At 37.2% G+C, this 20,923-nt stretch overlaps 1 protein-coding gene across 1 annotated transcript; it reads right to left on the reverse strand.

The window, feature by feature from the left end:
• Positions 1-2,576: 2,576 nt before the first annotated feature.
• On the reverse strand, positions 2,577-19,472 carry LOC131440080 (uncharacterized). The gene is made up of 3 exons (XM_058611169.1): positions 17,556-19,472; positions 2,910-3,107; positions 2,577-2,853 (listed from the first exon to the last, which is right to left on the reverse strand). Exons 1-3 carry the CDS (start codon positions 19,470-19,472, stop codon positions 2,611-2,613), a joined length of 2,358 nt encoding a protein of 785 aa, XP_058467152.1. The 3' UTR covers positions 2,577-2,610.
• Positions 19,473-20,923: the final 1,451 nt, after the last annotated feature.

Below are 20,923 nucleotides of genomic sequence, written 5' to 3' on the forward strand. Positions count from 1 at the left end.
CGGATTTTGCGGCCATACAATACTATTGCACCATTGATCAAGCTCGGTAGATTAATAAAGGTTTACAAAAAATATATAAAATAGGTTTAGAGTTCACTCAAACGTTTTAAAACGTACTCAGCAGATTTCTGTGCGTGTATGTATGTGTGTCTGTATGCGTGTCTGTATGTGTGTATAATTGCGTGTCTGTGTTTGTATGTGTGTGCAAAATAAAGAGGTGTGAATCTCAGAAATGGCTGGATCGATTTTGACGAAGTAAGAAGTTGTAAATGAAAGGTCTTTCAGTCGTAAATTGTAAGAATCTATTAACTATCCACGGATTTGCTATATCAAAACAGTAGGGGACTTGAACGAAGCACGTTGAAATGACACTTGGAATCAAAATTAGACACAATTTTCAATATAATAATTTCTGAGTGTTTGAAAGATTGAATACGGTACTCTTCAGTATAGTATTTGCTATGTGATAGTATTAATTAATACATTTTTATAACTAGAAAGATTATAATTGACTTGAACTACAATCACTGAAAAAAGGTATCCCACTGTTAGGTGGATTAGGCACGTTTTAGTATTAAGTATTAATTTAACATTTTTAAAACGATTTATTTAGTAGTATTAATTTAACATTTTTAAAACGAATGCGCTTGTAGGTGTATGTACTATTCACGATTATTCTTAAATTAGATAATTCATACTTAAATTTTTAAAACCAATGGCGGAGTGTTGCTCCCTCAATATTTATACGATTTTATCTCAGTTATAAAATGTAGTTGTAAGTGTAGAGTAAGAGTACAATCTGCAATGATTGAATTTCAAATGTGTTGGAACAGAACTGTACGTGACACATATATATTTCAAGAAAATTCTTATGGAATAATCTGTTTCTTAGTTTAACATAACTTTAGTATTCAGCCATTTACGTGAAAATTTTAAATTATTTTTTGTAACTTTTGAGCAAATCGATTCGTTAGTTTGCCCAAGAGTGTGTTTAACCCCATCTCAAGACGCAAACAATATCAATCATTTAACTTTGATAGTACATATTGAAAGTAATAAACTAACACATGAATCAATAAGTCCCGAGACTAAAGCAGAGATGGCGCTCGTAGTAAACCAGTAACCACGTCTTTCTAGAGTACTAACCTTTGCTTGAAGCGGGTCAAAATTTTTAAGTCGATCCGACCAGAAACAGCTGAGTTATCGTGGTTGGAGTAAAGTCGTTTTGTAGTTTGTTTAAAAAATGGAAAAAACCGAGTTTCGTGTTTTGATAAAACATTGTTTTTAATGGGTAAAAACACCGTGCAAGCGAAACAATGGATTGAAAAATGTTATCCGGACTCTTTTCCATCAAAAGCAACTATTTGTCGGTGATTCGCCGAGTTTAAACGTGGTCGTACCGACACAAATGACGCGGAACGCTCGGGTAGACCTGTGGAAGCCGTTACACCGGAAAATGTGAGTGAAGTGACAAAAATTATAATGAAAGATCGTAAAGTGAAGCTCCGTGAGATTGCTGAGATGACACAGATATCATATGGAAGTGTATTCACTATCCTTCATGAAAAATTGAGCATGCAAAAGGTTTTTTCCAAGTGGGTGCCGCGATTGCTTTCGATCGAATAAAAACAGCAACAATGCACCCTGCCACAAGTCGATGAAAACAATGGCGAAATTGAACGAATTGGGCTTTGATCTGCTTCCTCACCCCCCATACTCGCCAGATTTAGCCCCCAGTGACTACTGGCTCTTTGCTGATCATAAAAAATGCTCCAGGGAAAAAGATTTGGCTCAAATGAGGAGGTCATCGCTGAAACTGAAGCTTATTTTGAAGCGAAAGATAAATATTTTTATAAACATGGTATTGAAAAATTGGAAAAACGTTGGAATCATTGTATCACCCTAAAAGGTGATTATGTTGATAATAAAAAAAATTTTGCAAAGAAAAAGTTGTTTTCATTGTTAGTCTCTGGACTTATTGATCCATGTGTTATTCCATGAGTAATCAAAACCATTTTCTTGAACGTTTGACGATATCTATAAAGGATGGTTTATGGTATTCGTTTAAGCGGGTATTATAACAGACTAACAGACATGACACTATGAGTAAACTCCTATAAAAAAATTTTCGTGAGGTACTAGTTATACCTATATTGAACAGCGCGAATTATTTACTATCGGTATACCCCTTGTTTTATGTAGAAGTTTTTATATGAGTTGTTTTTTATATCCTGCATGAAATCCGCATAATCTATACAAATCAGTACATTTCAGATAATTCTGTATGAATGGCATCTCTGTCAGTAAATGAAAAAAAAACACAGTCTAGGTGACAGACTGGATGTTTTGAATGGGTAACGTGACGACACTCTGACTTGCGAGTACTGTCCCAACGAAAGGAATATTCGAAATGACCGTTATAATGATTAAATAATCCAATTTGAGTGTCCTGTCGGTTATTATTTCATTAAATTTGTCGTCGTATAAACCAAGTTCGATTATAAGTTTGAATTAGAACGAACAAATCATATATGTTGAAAAAATATTTGTTCAGCTCTTTTAAGCTGGTCTTGTACTTGATGTAATAAATAAACAGGTATTGTAATATATTTACCGAAAAGAACTGCACGGATGAATCACCCAATGTCCAGATGTCTTTTGTCGTATTCTTTCTTTAACTAATGCTTTTTTACTACCAAAAAGCTTCATAGCGAGTCGATTGTCTGTTGGTTGAAACCATGCTTGCAACTGGTTCTTCAAAAAATTCGATGATGGCTTTTCAGCTAGCGGTGGTATACTCGGAAGTGGTTCTTCTTTTGGTGTTCCATACAGTGAGACGTCATCGAAATGAACCTGAAAAATAAACGTAAATATGAGTTCCAAACTCGTTATGATTTCCCACAGCACACCTTTGATTTTGCCATGTCATTTATATAGTCATTAATCAACAGGGCTTCATCATCCAATGCTGTTACTAGTGAATCTGTACAAGTGTTATCAATTGACACTCTTAAATCATTTTCATTTTGATTCAAAAGATTCGAGTGAAACCTTATGGAATCCGTACTGGCAGCGTTGAACAATCTAAAATGAAAATTGGTATAAAACTTTGAGTTAATGTTGCATGCATTATAACATACGATAGGAAGTATAATTATTTCTATTATTGCTAAATTAGTAAAAAAAATCACAAGCAACAAGATGAGCCTATTCCAGTAGACCGATTGCAACGGAATGACTTAGATCATCCTGCGACACTTTACCATAACATGTGTTTGTTATGGTAAAGTGTCACGAAATGTTCTCACGAAAACAACAATCGCAATCCTACTAACTGTGAAAATCCCATATTTCCCTGGTCTATTGTTAGGCAGCCATTTTGTACTAGATGCAAAAGAAATCGCTGTGCGACTCATTGCTCCAATGTTCTGTCACTGACTGACAAATCACTGAAATAATATATCATCACTGAAATAATGGGTTGTTATAGCAACTTCATCAGTGCAGTACTTCCAGAACTATTGACAGATAATAATGCGAGGGGTATTATGTTGATGTCATAAAGTTTTGCACACACTCCACATTATCCTTCTACTAAAAAACCTCTTCTTCATCCATCTAGTGATGAAGCCATTCTCTTGATAATTTCTAACATGAATTGAGGAGCATTTCTGATATTAATTCATTCAGATTCATTCAGGTAGATAACAAAAGAATGCTTTAGCGCTTACGACACATATTCGACAACATCGGTCACATATACGATTATATCTGAAGAACCGGAAGAGTCAGTCATATGATCATCGAAATTGATCAATAATCTAATAGTATAGATCTAATAGATTAACAGGGTAGCGATCATTTACCAACCATCATCTCAATAAGCAGTAGCAATTGCATTGCTACTTCAGTTAATATTCCATATGATTTGACAAAAAATATTAACTGGATTAAATACCAAAGTAGTATCTCTAGCATTTTATATTCAACAGAAGAGCTCCTTGAAGAATATTACTTCCTCGTTCTTTCGATTCTGGAGGCCACAAAGCAAGCCCAAACCAAACGATATCTTGGTCCAACGACTAACAGAAGGTCTCCAAACCCTTGGTGCTTGCAAAACATTTCTCAAAAAGGGAGGAGGAACTCCTCAGAATTTTGAAAAATTCTTGGTTTTAGAATCGAAGTACAACAGCCCAGAAATGTAGCCATTGCACAGTGGTTCAAAAGCGCAATTTCACATTCTTAATTGATAACTCATAGAAACGTAGTTTCTGAGGTACAGTGTCTTCAGCAAAGTTGCTCAGAATGATAGATGCCATCTTTTGGCAAATTTTATTTATGTGATTAATCCCCCTAAAAGTGAGATAAAAATATTATTTTTGCTCAGGGCCAACATAAGAGCTAAGTTACTTCGACAAATTTATGCAGGAAGTTATTTCAAACAAATTTGCTTAAAGTACTATTCCCGTAACTTGAGTGTAATTCATGATATAATGTATTTTCTGAAAAGGGTGTCCTAAAATCAGTTTTTGTACGAAAACTGAGTTTTATATGAGTTTTTCATGTTCTACAAAGTTTTTTATCATTAAAAACTACACAACTTTCTCAAACATACTATGCTGCGTTCATTTCAGTTTAATGAAATAGAGCCATTTTGCATGTTTTTGTCGTGAATACGACTTACTTTACTATGGGGTGCCTTTTCAAAATTTACCCTCTGAGAGAGTGATAAGTTTTTGATCGTGAATATCTCTTGTTGCATCTAACGAATCAACATAATTTTGCCACATGCCATCGGAAATATGATCACAATTTTATGATAAAATTTTCAGTTGTGTGACATAATCTCAAACAGTTCAAAATTAAACTTTTCTGAAATGTTTGGTATAAACGAGTATCAAAGAGGATAATTCATAAGGCGCGTTTGCCTTTCTCGTATTTTGAAAGCTCATAGCTCAGTGATCTGTGGAAGGATTTATATAATCTGACTACCAATAGAATCGAAATTTTTCAACTTAAACGTGTATAGCAAAAGCATTGAAGTATTTCAATAGTACACTATTGAAAAACCTATCTCATTTGACCCATGTCAACACCAGCCAAACAGAACGCGTTTGAGGAAGAGAAGAAAATAGCTGCTGCTGTACAACAAATCGCTCAAGAAAAATGTTCCGAAAAGTGGTGAAACGAATCCCTAAAGCATATTGATAGTTTCTTTCAATAAATTATGCAAAACCGAAATGAAATAATCGACATTAAAATTCTATATGCGGCTATTTTTATAGCCGTTAGGACCGCCCATTAGTGAAAAAGCTACAAACGAAATCACATAAAAGGAAATCTCTTAACAAAAATCGAATCAGTTTGGATTCTATCGCCACTGCGAGCAGATGTGTTTTGTGTCGTCTGCACAGCTAGTTTCGCTTTCGACAAGAGCGATTACGTCACAGCTGCCAGTCATTAGCATTGGGAAAAAAACAACGGTGGAGAGCATTACACAATATCAGCCGTTCTAATGGCTCTAAAAATTTTCGAAAGAACTATTAGGATTTGTTTTTCGCAAATCGCAGGTAATTATCCTCAGTTTAGTGCAAATCAAGAACAATTTGGTTAGATTTGTGCACTTTTCGCTGTGTGAAATTCACAGTAATCGAGTTCAAGTGAAGCCTTTTTTTGCGAAAAATGTTCCAGAGTTTAATATCGTAGAGAATTACGCAATTTGACCCTTCTGAATGCTGGAAATGAATCCCTACAGCATATTGATAGTTTTAATTTTCAATAAATTATGCAAATCCGAAATGAAATAATCGACAATAAAATTCTGTATCCGGCTATTTTTATAGCCGTTAGGACCGCCCATTAGTGAAAAAGCTACAAACGAAATCACATAAAAGGAAATCTCTTAACAAAAATCGAATCAGTTTGGATTCTATCGCCACTGCGAGCAGATGTGTTTTGTGTCGTCTGCACAGCTAGTTTCGCTTTCGACAAGAGCGATTACGTCACAGCTGCCAGTCATTAGCATTGGGAAAAAAAACAACGGTGGAGAGCATTACACAATATCAGCCATTCTAATGGCTCTAAAAATTTTCGAAAGAACTATTAGGATTTGTTTTTCGCAAATCGCAGGTAATTATCCTCAGTTTAGTGCAAATCAAGAACAATTTGGTTAGATTTGTGCACTTTTCGCTGTGTGAAATATCGTAGAGAATTACGCAATTTGACCCTTCTGAATGCTGGAAATGAATCCCTACAGCATATTGATAGTTTTTTTTTCAATAAATTATCCAAATCCGAAATGAAATAATCGACATAAAAATTCTGTATGCGGCTATTTTTATAGCCATTAGGACCGCCCATTAGTGAAAAAGCTACAAACGAAATCACGTAAAAGAAAGCTCCTAACAAAAATCTAATCAGTTTGGATTCTATCGCCAATGCGAGCAGATGTATTTTGTGCCGTTTGCAAAGCTAGTTTCGCTTCCGACAAGAGCGATTACGTCACAGCTGCCAGTCATTTCGATAGATGAAAAAGCATCGTTGGAAAGCATTATAAAAAATCAGCCGTTCTAATGGCTCTAAAAGTTTTCTGAAGAACTATTAGGATGTGTTGTTCGCAAATCGAAAGAAAATATCCTCAGTTTAATGCAAATGTAGAACAGTTTGGTTAGATTTTTGCACTTTTCGCTGTGTGAAATTCACAGTAATCGAGATCAAGTGAAGCCTTCTTTGTTTTTGCGAAAAATGTGGAAAAGGGGAATACTTGCATAATTCATACAATTGATAATCTAATTGATATTCGGAAGTGTTAAGGAACATGTCATTCGTTTTCGTATTCACGACATCCAGTTATGTCTCTGACATTACCCACCCGCCTTTTTTTTTAACAAAATTCCAACTTGTCTATCGTCAAAAGACGCAAAAAGGTACAGATGAGACCACTTACATATTAAACATTAAAAGAGCTTTCATACCGTGGTTGAATTACTCGTCTGCGATCTTCTGCAGGTGAGATATGTTCTTTTCAAATATCCATGACATTTGCAATAATAAGGTTCATTGTATATCCGATCAGATTTCAGTATATATTCGTTACCATGGTAACTATCACAATAAATTATTATTATGGACATCGAAGTCTACAAATAGAAAAGTTTAGTAATCATTACATACGAAGCCACGACATTGAAAAAGGGGAATCATCATGTCGAATTACGTTATGTCATTTTTTGATAAGTTTTTCGATAGAGAAGCTCTGCGGATAAATATCCTCTATTCATCAATTAAGTGAATATCGATAAACGCTTGCTGTATTATACTGTTCATAATGATTAAGAAGTTTCTTTTATACAGATATCGGGAGTATTATACGCGCGAGATTCAGATCACTTACGAATCGGGATCCCATTAGTTCGGTCGGTTATTAGTTTAATCGGATTCTTTGGTGACAAATATTTGTGAATGTCCAAAACACTCCAAGAAGAATCTGACGGACGATGCTATGAGTCTTTTAGCTGGTCAAGAATATTGTCAGCTATCATAAAATGAATACAAATAACTAAAAACCTGTTCTAATCCACCTAGTGGTGTAATGATCCCTTTCTCATATTACTCATAACATCATAGATATTTCTGTGGAATTCGCTAAAACAACTGTTCAAATAGAAATAGGAAAGTTTGTTCGGACCTAATCTAACAAACTCTACAAATCCTATTCATCCTGTAGTTCCGGAAGTTTCATGTAAAAAAGGTCACGACAAGCAAGAATGTCTCGAACTGGGACATTGGATGGTCTACCTTGGGTACGCAAGGAATTTATTAGCTGAGATCTGACATCACGATACTCCACGCATGTCCAAACGACATGATCAATATCGCGATAACCTTCGCCACAAGCACAATGATTAGTCTCGGAAAGTCCAATTCGAGAGAGATGTGCATCTAACGTGTAGTGATTGGACATGAGTCTGGACAGCACACGAATGAAGTGGCTACCTACATCCAGTCCCCTGAACCATGCCTTTGTCGATATTTTAGGAATAATTGAGTGCATCCACCGACCCAGATCATCTTTATTCCAAGAAGCTTGCCAGCTGGCAAGTGTTTTGGGCGAGACGCGCTATAGAATTCGTTGGAAGCAATCGGTCTCTCATAAATTTCACCCTCAATAGCACCACGTTTGGCTAAAGTATCGGCTTTTTCATTGCCTGGAATGCAGCAATGAGCCGGAACCCAAACTATTGTGATATGATAATTATTATTCAATGTGTCGTTCAGGCACATTTTTATTTTGTCCAAGAAAAACGGTTCATTCTTGCCAGTCACGTTTGAACGAATGGCTTCAATTGCACTCAGACTATCTGTGAAGTGGAAATACTGGTTTGGAGATAATGTGACGATTACACACAAGCTATAATGAACTGCTGCTAACTCTGCTATATAAACAGATGCAGGTTCTTGAAGCCTGAATGAGGCCGAAACATACCAAACCCTGTCGCTTCTTCAATTCGCGATCTGTCCGTGTAAAACATTTTCTCAGAGTCAATATGCCTGAACTAAATTGAAAATATTTTAGGGATTTCCATCGAGCGTAGGTGTTCCGGGATTACACGCCCTTCGCGCTGCATGGATGAGCTTGAGCTTGAGCTTGAGTGACCACCCCTGGTTGCTACTCCGTTACTGATCGGAATTAGCTGAAATTGTACAGAGAGTTTCTAGATGATCCGACCTGGGACTGGTAAATCATCCTTCAATGTACATCCTCTGGTTATCCCAGAACTCATTGATCAGTACCGGCGCCGGCCAGGCCCGAACGTAGATCGTTTAAGGAATGGGAAAGGATGTTAGTCCAACACTTGTTGTTACTAGAAGCCGTATATACTACTTCGCACTCCACAAGTGTCACGGGAGAAGGATATTTGTTAGTAAAACTTTCAATATTGGTATTATTCGCGTGCGACTCAGTATTTTCCTGTTTCAAGATGCTCGGATGCACCACTAAACTCACTGACTTCCCGAGTGAACGTTTCAACAATATCCTGAAGAATATACAATATATTAAAGTCCCGGAAAGTCTTGATTCACAGCTCTTATTCGAGGAAACTGGAGAAAAATTTCAATACTATCGCGTAAAGAATACAAACTTCCCTATTTTTTATAAATGAAATTACGTGATACAAATTGAAAAAGTGAATAAGATTTAGACAAAATTATTTTAATTATTTATTAAAATTATTAATTGGTTATATTGGTTGATCTGGGCAGCCGGCTACCGAGAAAAATATTTATTTATTGCTTGAAATATTAATATCAAGTATTTTTTACTATGTATTAAATATACCGATATATGTTATCTCTGTTACTAACTTTGTAATATCAACGAATTTGCGCAATAGTTGATTTTTATCATTCAATTTATAATCCTGAACGACAATCAATAACATGGAAGTAGAAAACATTCCAAATAAAACTTTTCTCCGAAGCTAGATGGAAATTGATAGGTTGAATGAAGAGATAATTTAGTAAAACAGAGTAATCAGAAGTGAAATGTTGAAAATATCTGATAACTGAAAAGAAAAAGAAACTCCTGCAATTGTCGCCTTTAACGACATGGAAGCAAGAACCCAGTGGATCTATTCTTGGTTCATTTTTTTCCGCCGGATTACACACGGCATCTAGGCTGGTACAGTCCGGAGAGAGCTAATAGGTACTATCAATCTCCTAGTGGACCCCAGCCCCTCGCACTTCGCGCTGCATGGATGTGTCGAAAAATAAAGTTGAGTCAGGGACATTTAGGAGGCTGTCACGGATAGGAATATATCTTGAAGGGTGGATTTCCTGTGACATATGATTGAAAATTACTGTCATAAATCTTGTTTGAAATTGAAGCTCGAATAATTTTTCGAAGTAAATAATAACCAGGGGATTCAGTACCTCACATCTTATTAGCAGTCGCGATCAAAGCTCTTAAAAGCGCTTTTTCAATGGAAGAACTCCCGCCAGAACTTCAAGACTCATTGTATGTGTCGAATGCAAGCAGCATAAGGCAATTCGCAAACAACGATACTGAAGTTTGATAATATGAGAGTTTGCAGCGGAACGAAAACAAACGCATCCATATTCTATCACGGAAATTATCGTTGTCTGATACAATTTTATTAGATCTTCCGGATGAGCACCCCACCAAGATCCTGTTATTGTTCGAAGAAAATTTGCACTGTTTTCATTTTGTTATCAGATACCTAATGTGCTCTCTCCACGTGCATTTGGAATCAAACCACACCCCGAGGCATTTAAAAGTTGAAACCTGCGCGATCATTCTTCCCATCATATGAAAGCTGAAGCTGCGCGGGATCATGCTTTCTTGAAAAGACGACCAGCTGTTTTCTCCGCAGAGAATTCGATATCCAGATGAACATCCCAAACGGACAATTTACCTAAGGTATCTTGCAATGGTTTTTGCAGTTCAACAGCTTTGGGTCCAGTTACTGAAACCACGCCATCACCTGCCAATTGTCTTAGTAAGCAGGGGGTTACTAGACAGCTGTCAATGTCATTCACGTAAAAAATCTCTTACAAAAGGTTGTGCAAATAATTATTTATAACCGCTGAAAGTCCATGTTGGTGGAGCTTGTCTGAAAGAACATCAATGGAAACTGAATCAAATGCTCCTTCAATATCTAAAAATACAGATGCCATTTGTTGTTTTTGAGCGAAGCCAATTTGGATGTCAGACGAAAGTAATGCAAGGCAATCATTCGTCCCTTTATTTCTACGGAAGCCAAACTGAGTATTTGACAACGAACCATTTGTCTCGACCCAAGTATCGTAGAAAGAATTCTGATGCAGGACAACATTGCAATGGGTCTATATGAGTTGTGATTGGAAGCTGGTTTCCGCGGCTTTTGAATGGCGATAACTTTCACTTGCCTCCAGTCAAGTGGAACAATATTTTGCCCAAGAAACTTTTTGAACATTTCCAACAAACGTCTTTTTGCAAGGTCGGGCAGATTCTTCACCAAGTTGAATTTAATTCTGTCCAACACAGGAGCGTTATTGTTACAAGACATGAGTTCTATGGAAAACTCCATCATTGAAAAGGGGCTATCAATGGTACTATTGTTTGAAGAAGACTCCCTAATAATGCTATGCGTAGGAACAGAATCTGGACAAACTTTTCTCGCAAAATCAAATATCCGTCCGTTCGAGTATTCCTCACTCTCATTTCCTACGTTACGATTCCTCATTCGTCTGGCCGTATTCCAAAGAGTGCTCATTGAGGTTTCTCTTGACAAACCTTCGACAAAATGTCTCCAATAGCTGCATTTCTTGTTCGGTGTGCTAATTGAGATGATGATTGGAAAATGATCGCCACCGTGTAAATCATTAAATACTTTCCAGGTGCAATCTAGTCGAATTGAATTCGAGCAAAGAGATAAATCTAATGCACTTGAACGTGCAGGAGGTCTTAGAAAAATAAAACAATTTGTACTTGAATAAAACCAAAAAACTACAAGGATCAGCCCCTGGGGTTGTTCAAGTCATTGATGTGGAACAAGGAAACCAAAATTTCAAATGATCGATATTTTCAATTAATCGTCACACTTTTGAATCCTCAAATGCACGAGAGTCTGCTTAAATTGATCTTTATTAGGAACCAACACCGAACACGCAAACCCAAAATATAGACTCTAAGGCTATTCGCAACGCGGTGATGGATATCTGTTCTAAAATGACATACGGTTGTAATATTTTAAAACTGTTGAAAATAAAACTCGAGCTTGACTATATCAACGGAAAGATTTGAAATCTGTTCGATATATTTCTGTAAATGTATTGGTGTTGTGTCTATTCACTTCACTGTTTCAAATCAGAAACAAACAAACTAAATTAATGATTTCGAAAACGATATGCATATTTTTACAGATCATAGTGAGCTGGAGTGCTTCTAAATTAAACTGTATTAATCAGTGAAAAACATTTAACGCTTATATTGATAATTTCTGAAATGTCATTCGACGCTTTGACATCTCGTCTCTCGGATTTCGTAACAGACGCTCACTCAAAAAAAAATTAAAACAGTGTTCTATTCGTGTTTCAAATATTCATTAATTTTAAAAAATTTCTTCGAGCAGTTTTAAATCTGTTTTAAATTTGTACTCGAAAAATAGAACTAAATCTCAGCAATTATATGTTTGTACATACTTGCGATACGGATATCGATATTTAAGCTTCTCTTCGCCAAGCTTGTGTTCAAGTTTTGTACGCAAGCAGTTATTTTTATAGCGTTTCTCTACCATAACTATCCTTCTGCGATTTTGGTTGAAGCGATAAACTTTATCTCATCATCAATCGAGTTAATCTTATATAAATTAGAAATTAATCTTATGCACTCAAAATTTACCCTGGGCTAGTTATCATTTTCTCAGGCGAAACGACATAACATGGAATTTCATCCGATCTTGCATGACACAAGATCAGAGCATACCAGTTAAAGCTTCAAATCGTTTTATGGCACTTTTTGTCTTGCTGTCTAGCAAAAACCTACCTCATGGATACTACGCGTAGGACTGAAACGTTAGCTATAATTTTGCTTCTATTTATAGATTCGCGTGCTTCCAACAGCTTTGCTTTTGATTCGATTGACCAATCAGAGCGATGCTTTCCCTTTGATATATCGCTTATTTCTTCAAAACCGTCGACTATAGCAGGGAAATCCGGTATGCCAGCGATTTTTTGCAGACAAAATAGGACACTGCTAACTATTCATCAACATTTCAATGATATACAATTAAAAATACATGGCTATGTACATTCAAATCAATACGTAGAAATATTTTCAATCAAATGGTGACATAACATTTATAATTGATACAAAATTGACTGAGCTCTAATTGTTTAAAACCTGACCAAATTTCTACGTGTATTTTTCTTGAGTTTCTAGTTTGCACCCGTATATAGAAAACAAAAATGTGTTCCACAAACGCTCTTAATGTTGGGAACAAATGGACATCCCTAGTGATCAATCGAACGCTATTACCGCCGTGCTCTCTGGTAGCAGTCAAGCTGTTCCCAGTTGCTGTACATCCGGCAGTCAGTTAGTTAGTTCGCGCCATTGCGCTCTATACACGCTTTTAATTTGTTCTATGTTAAGTCAATAAAGTTTTATTTCATTATGTGCGTTCGCGTTAATTCATATAAATGTATTATCACGGACACCCCGTGTGACCGAACGTTAAACTTAATATTGCTTTTTAATTAGCATTAAAGAAAATTTTATGGCCGCCATTGTGATGTTCTTTACGTAGTCTTTATTAACATCAAATAAACTTCGAAATACAAAAATGAGGAAATATGATGGACTTTCATGATTCATTTTCAAAACGTATGCACAAGTTTTAACGACACTAAATAGTTTTATACAAAAATGACGATGAATCACAGAAAATAATTTTCACAAATCATGGAGACTTTCGCAAAAACCGCAATTATTTCAAGGCGATTAGTTATAATTCTTATTTTTATCCATACATTCACGATAAAAATATAAGCGCATGAAGTTTTTACGTTCGAAAAAAGCCTCAAACTTGTAAATAAAATCTAATATATTCTTACTGATTGCATTGAAAGCAGACATGACACACACATAGTCAAGAAAAATATTATCAAAACGAAAGTTTATTCATAGCGAAATTAATTCCATCTGAAGAAATTTATTGTTGATCGTAAAGCTGGTTTCAAAATTTCCTTGAATTTGGAGTTTACACGCAGGAGCTGATTCTTCACTTTGCTTTGTAAAACTCTATGAATAATGGTCCACTTGGCAGAAACATGCTCTTATAGAGGAAAATTTTCTAAACTTGACTCAAAACTACACCAATCGGTAGTCATTATTAGTAGGCAACTAAACAAACTGATTCTGGCTATCCTGGTTCCCGGTTTTCGACTAACAACGGGAGATAATAGTCATATTTTCAAAAATGGATTTTACTCATTTTACTCAGAGATTGCAGAACCGCTATTCCCAATCTTAGGGTATGAAAGGTCTAAAGGTCCTACCAAAAATTATCGCATATTTTTGGATTCACCGAAAATTCCACAAATACTAATTGACAATTGACCCTCAAGCATTAAATTGACAAAAATCATTGAAGTACATGCTCCTTTAATATTTCTTACCAACCCCGCCATATTTTTGAATAAATTCTGCATTCTGTTTATATATTCGACATAAATGGTAATTTCAAATGTATGTGTGAGATCAGCTTTGAAGATTTATAAACGTTTTGTGTTCACTTATATGCCACCTTCATAATTCTGGAATTGCAGAATCGGAAGTTGGGTCTGAAAGAAATTCAATTAATAATAACTTTGTTTGGAATCTGAGAATCTAAGAATCAAAAACGGAACTGGTGACAATCGTGAAGATCGATTGATACCAATTCCATTTTGGAGTTATAGATTTTTTTTTTTTTTTAAATAACTATTTATTGGAATATGAGTTAAAATTAAATTATTAAGATTTAAATTGGGTGTTCAGCCACAAGTGGTGACTTTTCAGCCCTGTTATATATATATATGATTTGGTTATTACCATGAAGACATCATTTGCTTCCGCAATTCTGAGATTTTTGTGTAGGGAAAATTCTAAACCTACTTGTATTGTGTAATGGGGAAAAAGAACTTATATACTAACTTACTAACTAATACAGAGAGCGAATCGATTCAATTGAAGATTGCATCGATTTTTGTCGGAATTTGCTTATAATATTATGTGACATTACATCTAATGGTTCTATATTTGTGAGTCTGTGTAACTCATTTGTACTAAACCAGGGAGGACGCTTCAGAATCATTTTCAGAATTTTATTCTGAATCCTTTGAAGCGTTTTCTTCCTGGTGGAACAACAGCTTGACCAAATTGGTACCGCATAAAGCATGGCTGGTCTGAAAATTTGTTTATAAATTAACATTTTAGATTTTTATATCGTGATTCAAATGAGCAACAACAACAAAATTTTCTCCGACCTAATAAACATATTCAAATTAACATGAATAGACATAAATGAAACATTAATTTCCAAAGCTTTTCATCAAAAAATCTCTGTATGTGATACTGCTTGAAACGGAGCAGATTTCTGAAAGTGATTGAGCGTTATATGAATGGCTGAAAAGTGTAATTTATCGTTGAAACCACCCCCTGCTATGGAAACTGGTTCCTGAAACCGAAACGGGCAAAAACCCAGGTAAAATCTCAGTCGGTGTATTCAGAGCAAATGTGTTGATTTTTGCATGGAAACATTCTACATGTTTCCCTCAGTTGCGGGACTTATTCCACTTACTAAATATTATGTATTTTATCTTACAGATTCAGAGTAATTTGCTATATTAATTAAACGTATGGGCCTTCAACCCATTATTTGATTAAAAAAAATATTGATGACGAACCTTTCATTTCTATCTAATTGTATAGAAATCAGATATTTTTATCTGACGAATTAAGTTCGATAAAATATGCATACAAAAATATTTTTCGGAATCAAAGTTCATAAAATTGTATAAATGTTATATCGTAAATGAGAACAAATTTGTCTCAGCGCAATAAAAAGAGCGCGTATGGATAAAGCAGACCTTCGGTTTTTTTATTCACAATCGGAAATCTTGATTTACATTTTAGTGCGCAAAATGGGCCTAATTCCACCTATGATTTGAATCTTAGTTTGCAAACATCAGTTCCGCACCTTGAATCGAACGGAGTCAAACATTTCAAAGATCTCACAAATAATACAGATTGCATCTAAAGTCCTATTTTGTAGCAACCGTATCCAAACGTTTAGTTTACAAAATCAGCAAATTATAACCTCTAAATATAGTACATGACATGACACACATCGGAATATAATTCTGAGTACCGTCTACCGATACTTCCTGTATTTTCAAACTAGTACAATTAGTAACATTTTTTATAGAAACATTATTTACAATCCTGATGTTTTGCTGTGTTTGAACTGCTGGGACAGTTCCTCGGTATACTTGTGCTGTTCGCTTTGCGTGAGATCTTCGGCGTTTCTCTTCCGTATGTCTTACTTCGACATCTGTTGCATAGAATTTTCATCTTTTATGCCGATATAGCTCTATAGCAAATAATTTGTTCTCTTCCTCAGAACGCGTTCTGATTGTCTGGTGCTGACATGGGTCAAATCAGACAGGTTTTTCAATAGTGTACACTTCAATGCTCTTGCAATAAAAGTTGAATAGTTGCAATACAACTTGCAATAGTTTAAGTTAAAAAAAATTTTAATTTATTGCTAGTTGGATTTTATAAATCATCATTCAGTAAAAAGGTCAAATTTCATTACTGGAATGTAAAACCAAGGCTTTGCTTTTCAACGACGGCAGAGCAACTGAGATAGCAGAAATCGATACTAAAAGACTGCGAATTGGAAATCGTTGGATGAGTTTCACGTCGCTCTTTACGACAAAGGAGCAGAGAAAACAGCAACAAGGTAGATTTATTTTAACTAAATTTTTTTAATTCTCCTATCACTGACATTTCTACTATACATAAGTTTTCATTTTGTTATTATTAATTTACAAAAAAAAACTGTTAATGTAATGGATGATCTCATGGAAGATCATCCGAATCCGATTCCGGATACTAGTAAGAACTTAAATACTTTAACATTATCCAGAGGGTTCCACTGAGCCATGGATGGTCTATTTTCAAAAAAAAGAAAGGTATAAAATTTGATGCAAATTACGAAGGAATTGACATCACATTTTTCAAAAGTTGTAGAAATCTCTAAAATTAAAAGAGATAAAATTCGAGTTATTTTTAACGATTTGAGTCATGCGAACGAAATTGTTACCTGCAAATTATTTGCTATTGAATATAGAGTTTACATTCCATCGAAGGAGGTGGAAATTTACGGTGTTGTCACTGAAGCAAGTCTGACAGCCGATGATTTACTTAAAAATGGAGTTGGTCTTTTCTAAAACTCTATGCTTGAGGCAGTTAGGATATTCGAGTGCAAGCAATTGTACTCAGCATCTATTGTAGATGGAAATAAGTCTTATCGTACATCAGATTCGTTTCGAGTAACATTTGCCGGATCTGCGTTGCCTAGCCATGTCTATATTGATAAAATTCGTCTTCCTGTTCGGCTTTTCATAACGCATGTTATGAATTGCATGAACTGTAAAAAATTCGGACATATAGCTACTTATTGTAGTAATAGGTATAAATGTATAAAATGTCAAGGGCCCTGTTGCGGCCAAAGTCGAAAACTCTACGAGTACGAGAAAGGTTAACTTGAACCGAGTACCGAACGAAGAAAAAAGACGTGTGTACGGCTCGATAGTATAATTCAATCTGATTTTATTTCGCAGTATGTATGTAGAGAGTAATGATAGTGGAATGAGAGATAACAAAATTAAAACGGTATTGAGTGATTTCCTGTGTCTGCACCTGATAAACGTGTGAACGTGTGGTGGTAGTTGACCTAATCGGCAACAGTGGTCCGTCCAGAGATTTCGCGCCAACATAAACCGCCCACCAAATTCCGGTCAGGAATTTCAGTTCCAAATCGTCCTGGTACATACTCATCTAAGTCCAATGGCACCACTCGTAGCCTCCGTACGTCTCGTCTTGTGGTTCCGGATCCAGTTTTGACCAAAACCACACGAACTAATCCATCGGGTCCTGGTAATGTCTCCAAAACTCGTCCAAGTGGCCATTGTCTTGGTTTCTCGTCGTCCTTGACCAAGATGACGAAATCTCCAACAACAATATTTTTGGTAGATCGTTGCCATTTTGTGAAGCGTTGAAGTGAGCGAACGTATTCTAATTGCCAACGAGAACGGAATTCTTGGGTCAATCGCTGTATGTACTCCCATCGTGATAATGAACTGATATTTCGCTCCAGCATGTTTATTTCCGGAACTGTTGTGAGAGCTCTTCCGATGAGAAAATGTGCAGGTGTCAACGGTTGTGGATCATTAACATTACTTGAGATCGGAGTGATGGGTCTAGAATTCATCGTAGCTGCGAGCTGCGCAAGAAGAGTAGACAATTCTTCAAACGTAAAATATTGATTAACTGCTATTTTGCCCAAATACTGTTTCGCAGTCTTTATTGCGGACTCCCAAAGTCCACCGTGATGTGGAGACCGAGCGGGTATAAAATTCCAATCAACCCCTTTATTTGCCATGAAATCGGCCACCTGGTTGCTGTGAACGGCAGAGTTCATAATTTGGTTGATCTCTTGAAGTTGTTTGGAGGCTACTCTAAAGTTGGTTGCGTTGTCCGAAAACATCTTTGATGGCATTCCGTAACGACTTGTGAAACGAATGAACGATGCTATGAATGCAGAAGAGCCAAGATCTGATACAGCTTCCAGATGCACCGCCTTTGTTGAGAAGCAGATAAACAGTGCGATATACCCCTTGCTTGCCACCGCACCTCGCGCTCTGCGCCCGGTGATGCTAACAGGACCAGCAAAATAGACACCGGTAATCATGAATGGCAGATGTGGTTGAACGCGATCTGCAGGAAGTTGCCCCATTTGCTGATAAATATGAGCTGGTTTGGCACGGGCACACACGATGCACTGACGATACACCTTACGAGCAGCACTAGCACCACGTACAATCCAGAACCGCCTTCGAGATACTGCCAATAGCGTTAGTGGTCCACAATGTTGATGAAGGATGTGATCGTGATGTAATACGAAAAATGTCAGGATTGAATGGCGTGGCAACAGAACAGGATGCTTTGTGTCGTAATCGAAATCAGATCGTTGAATTCTTCCGCCCACCCTGAGAATTCCATTTTCGTCTAGAAATGGCATGAGCTGAAACAATGTACTTTGACGCTTTATATCTTTGTGCTGCAGTAAACATTGTATCTCGTCTGGATAGTGTTGCTTGTGAACGTGCTTTATGTAGACTTCAAGAGCCTTATCCAATTCTCCAGTTGTGAGTGTTACAGATTTTCTAAACTCAGAACGGCATAGGCGTAGCTTGCGAGCAGTGATACGAAGAAGCTTCTGAAGGTTTGGATAGTATCTGGCCATCATATCGTCCAAAAATGTGTTTTTGTGAATGGCGATGAGCGACGGTATCGATGCTCTCTGTTCCTTGTTTATCTGCTGCTGCTGAAAGGTACTCAAATGATCACTGACAGTATCATGTCCAGATTTTATATCCCAATTTGGTCCATCCCACCAGAGCTTGTTATTCTTCAGTTGCTCCGGCATAATCCCTCGTGAGATCAAATCTGCCGGGTTGAGGTGCGTGTTGATATGGCCCCAGTTGATTGCAGGTAAGTGCGTTACGATCTCCGCCACCCGGTTGGCAACAAAGGTCTTCCATCGAGAGGCTCCCCCATTAATCCAGGCCAGAGCCACCTGCGAGTCGGTCCAGGCTCGTACCTCAAATGGAGACTGGTCGATAGCGTTAGTCACGTTTTTCATAAGACGCGCAAGAATAACGGCAGCACACAATTCCAGACGTGGTAATGTCGTTCTACCGTTTCCAACTGGAGCGAGCTTCGATTTCGCACACAGTAAGCGAGATTACCATCGTTGTCGATGGAACGAATATAGACACAAGCGCCCATAGCCTGCTCAGAGGCATCACTGTAGCCGTGCAGGAGCAAATGTGTTGTTCTTTGAGCTCCAACAACTCTCCGAGGAATCTGAAATAGATTGAGATGCGAAAGATTTTGCACGAAATCAAACCAACTTTTAACCAACTCACCGGGGGGAGTGGCATCCCAGGCCACCTTCAGCTCCCACAGTTTCTGCATTATTAGCTTAGCCTTAACGATGATAGGCGCTAGTAGTCCTAAAGGATCAAAAAGGCAAGCAATCTGAGACAGTATGATTCGTTTCGTGGGCTGAAGGATCTGTGTTTGTTGGTAGCTGAAATGAAGCTCATCGCTGCACGGCTGCCAGTGAATTCCGAGGGCCTTGATTGTGTTGGAGTCGTCGAATTCGATGGGCATCTTCAGCTCCAGTTCTGCTTCCGGAATACCTTCCAGGGCTATAGCGCTGTTGGACGCCCATTTACGCAGATGAAAACCGGCAGAATAGAAAATTTCCGTCAGTTGTTGGCGTAGATATTTAGCTTCTTCGATGGTTTCTGCACCGACGAGAAGATCATCGACATACGTTCCTTTTAGTGCCTTTTCTACTGCTTGTGGATAATGCTCACGGTGGGATAGTAAAAGTTCCTGCACTCATTTCGTAGCCAGGTATGATGCACTCTTAGTGCCATACGTGACGGTGTTGAGTCGATATTCGTCTACTGGTTTGTCCTTGGACCATCGCCAAAGTATCCTTTGGTAATCACGATCGTCGTCATGTAGTTGGATCATACGATACATCTTCTGGATGTCTCCAGTGAAAACAATAGCCGGAAAGCGAAAACGTAAGAGTATGTCGATCAAAGAATCCTGCAATACTGGCCCGGCCATAAGAATATCGTTGAGAGATCTTCCGCTACTTGTTTTAGCGGAAGCATCGAAGACTACGCGGCATTTCGTCGTCGTACTGGCTTCTTTGACAACACAATGATGAGGAAGGAACACCAAACGTGTAGTAGTTGATGTCGCAGTCAATGACATGTAACCCAGTTCAACGTACTTATGCAAAAAATTATGATATTGCATCTTAAGCTTTGGATTTTTGTCTAATTTTCGCTCAAGATGCAAAAGTCTTTTGGTTGCGATTTCCCTTGACTCACCCAATGTATCAGGGTTGTCCAGGAATGGTAACCGAACAATGAAACGTCCAGAGTCGTCGCAAATAGTGTTCTCCTTAAAGTGGTTCTCACACTGTGTTTCTTGACTGCTTAGATATGGCTTAGTGTTGGCATATTCTCCGAGTTCCCAGAACATCCGCAGTTGCTGGGAAAGGAAATC

The sequence above is a fragment of the Malaya genurostris genome, unplaced genomic scaffold (assembly GCF_030247185.1).
Source record: "Malaya genurostris strain Urasoe2022 unplaced genomic scaffold, Malgen_1.1 HiC_scaffold_75, whole genome shotgun sequence".
Taxonomy (NCBI): Eukaryota; Metazoa; Arthropoda; class Insecta; order Diptera; family Culicidae; genus Malaya; species Malaya genurostris.

What these genes read in the sequence shown, in the direction of transcription:
- LOC131440080 (XM_058611169.1), bottom strand. Translation starts at nt 19,472, where the DNA reads ATGAAAAACGTGACTAACGCTATCGACCAGTCTCCATTTGAGGTACGA. An exon ending in AAATTCCTGACCGGAATTTG is followed by an intron (nt 3,108 to 17,555) that starts GTGGGCGGTTTA and finishes ATTAACTCAAAG; the next exon opens with TTTTATACCAATTTTCATTT. An exon ending in ATGACATGGCAAAATCAAAG is followed by an intron (nt 2,854 to 2,909) that starts GTGTGCTGTGGG and finishes TTTATTTTTCAG; the next exon opens with GTTCATTTCGATGACGTCTC.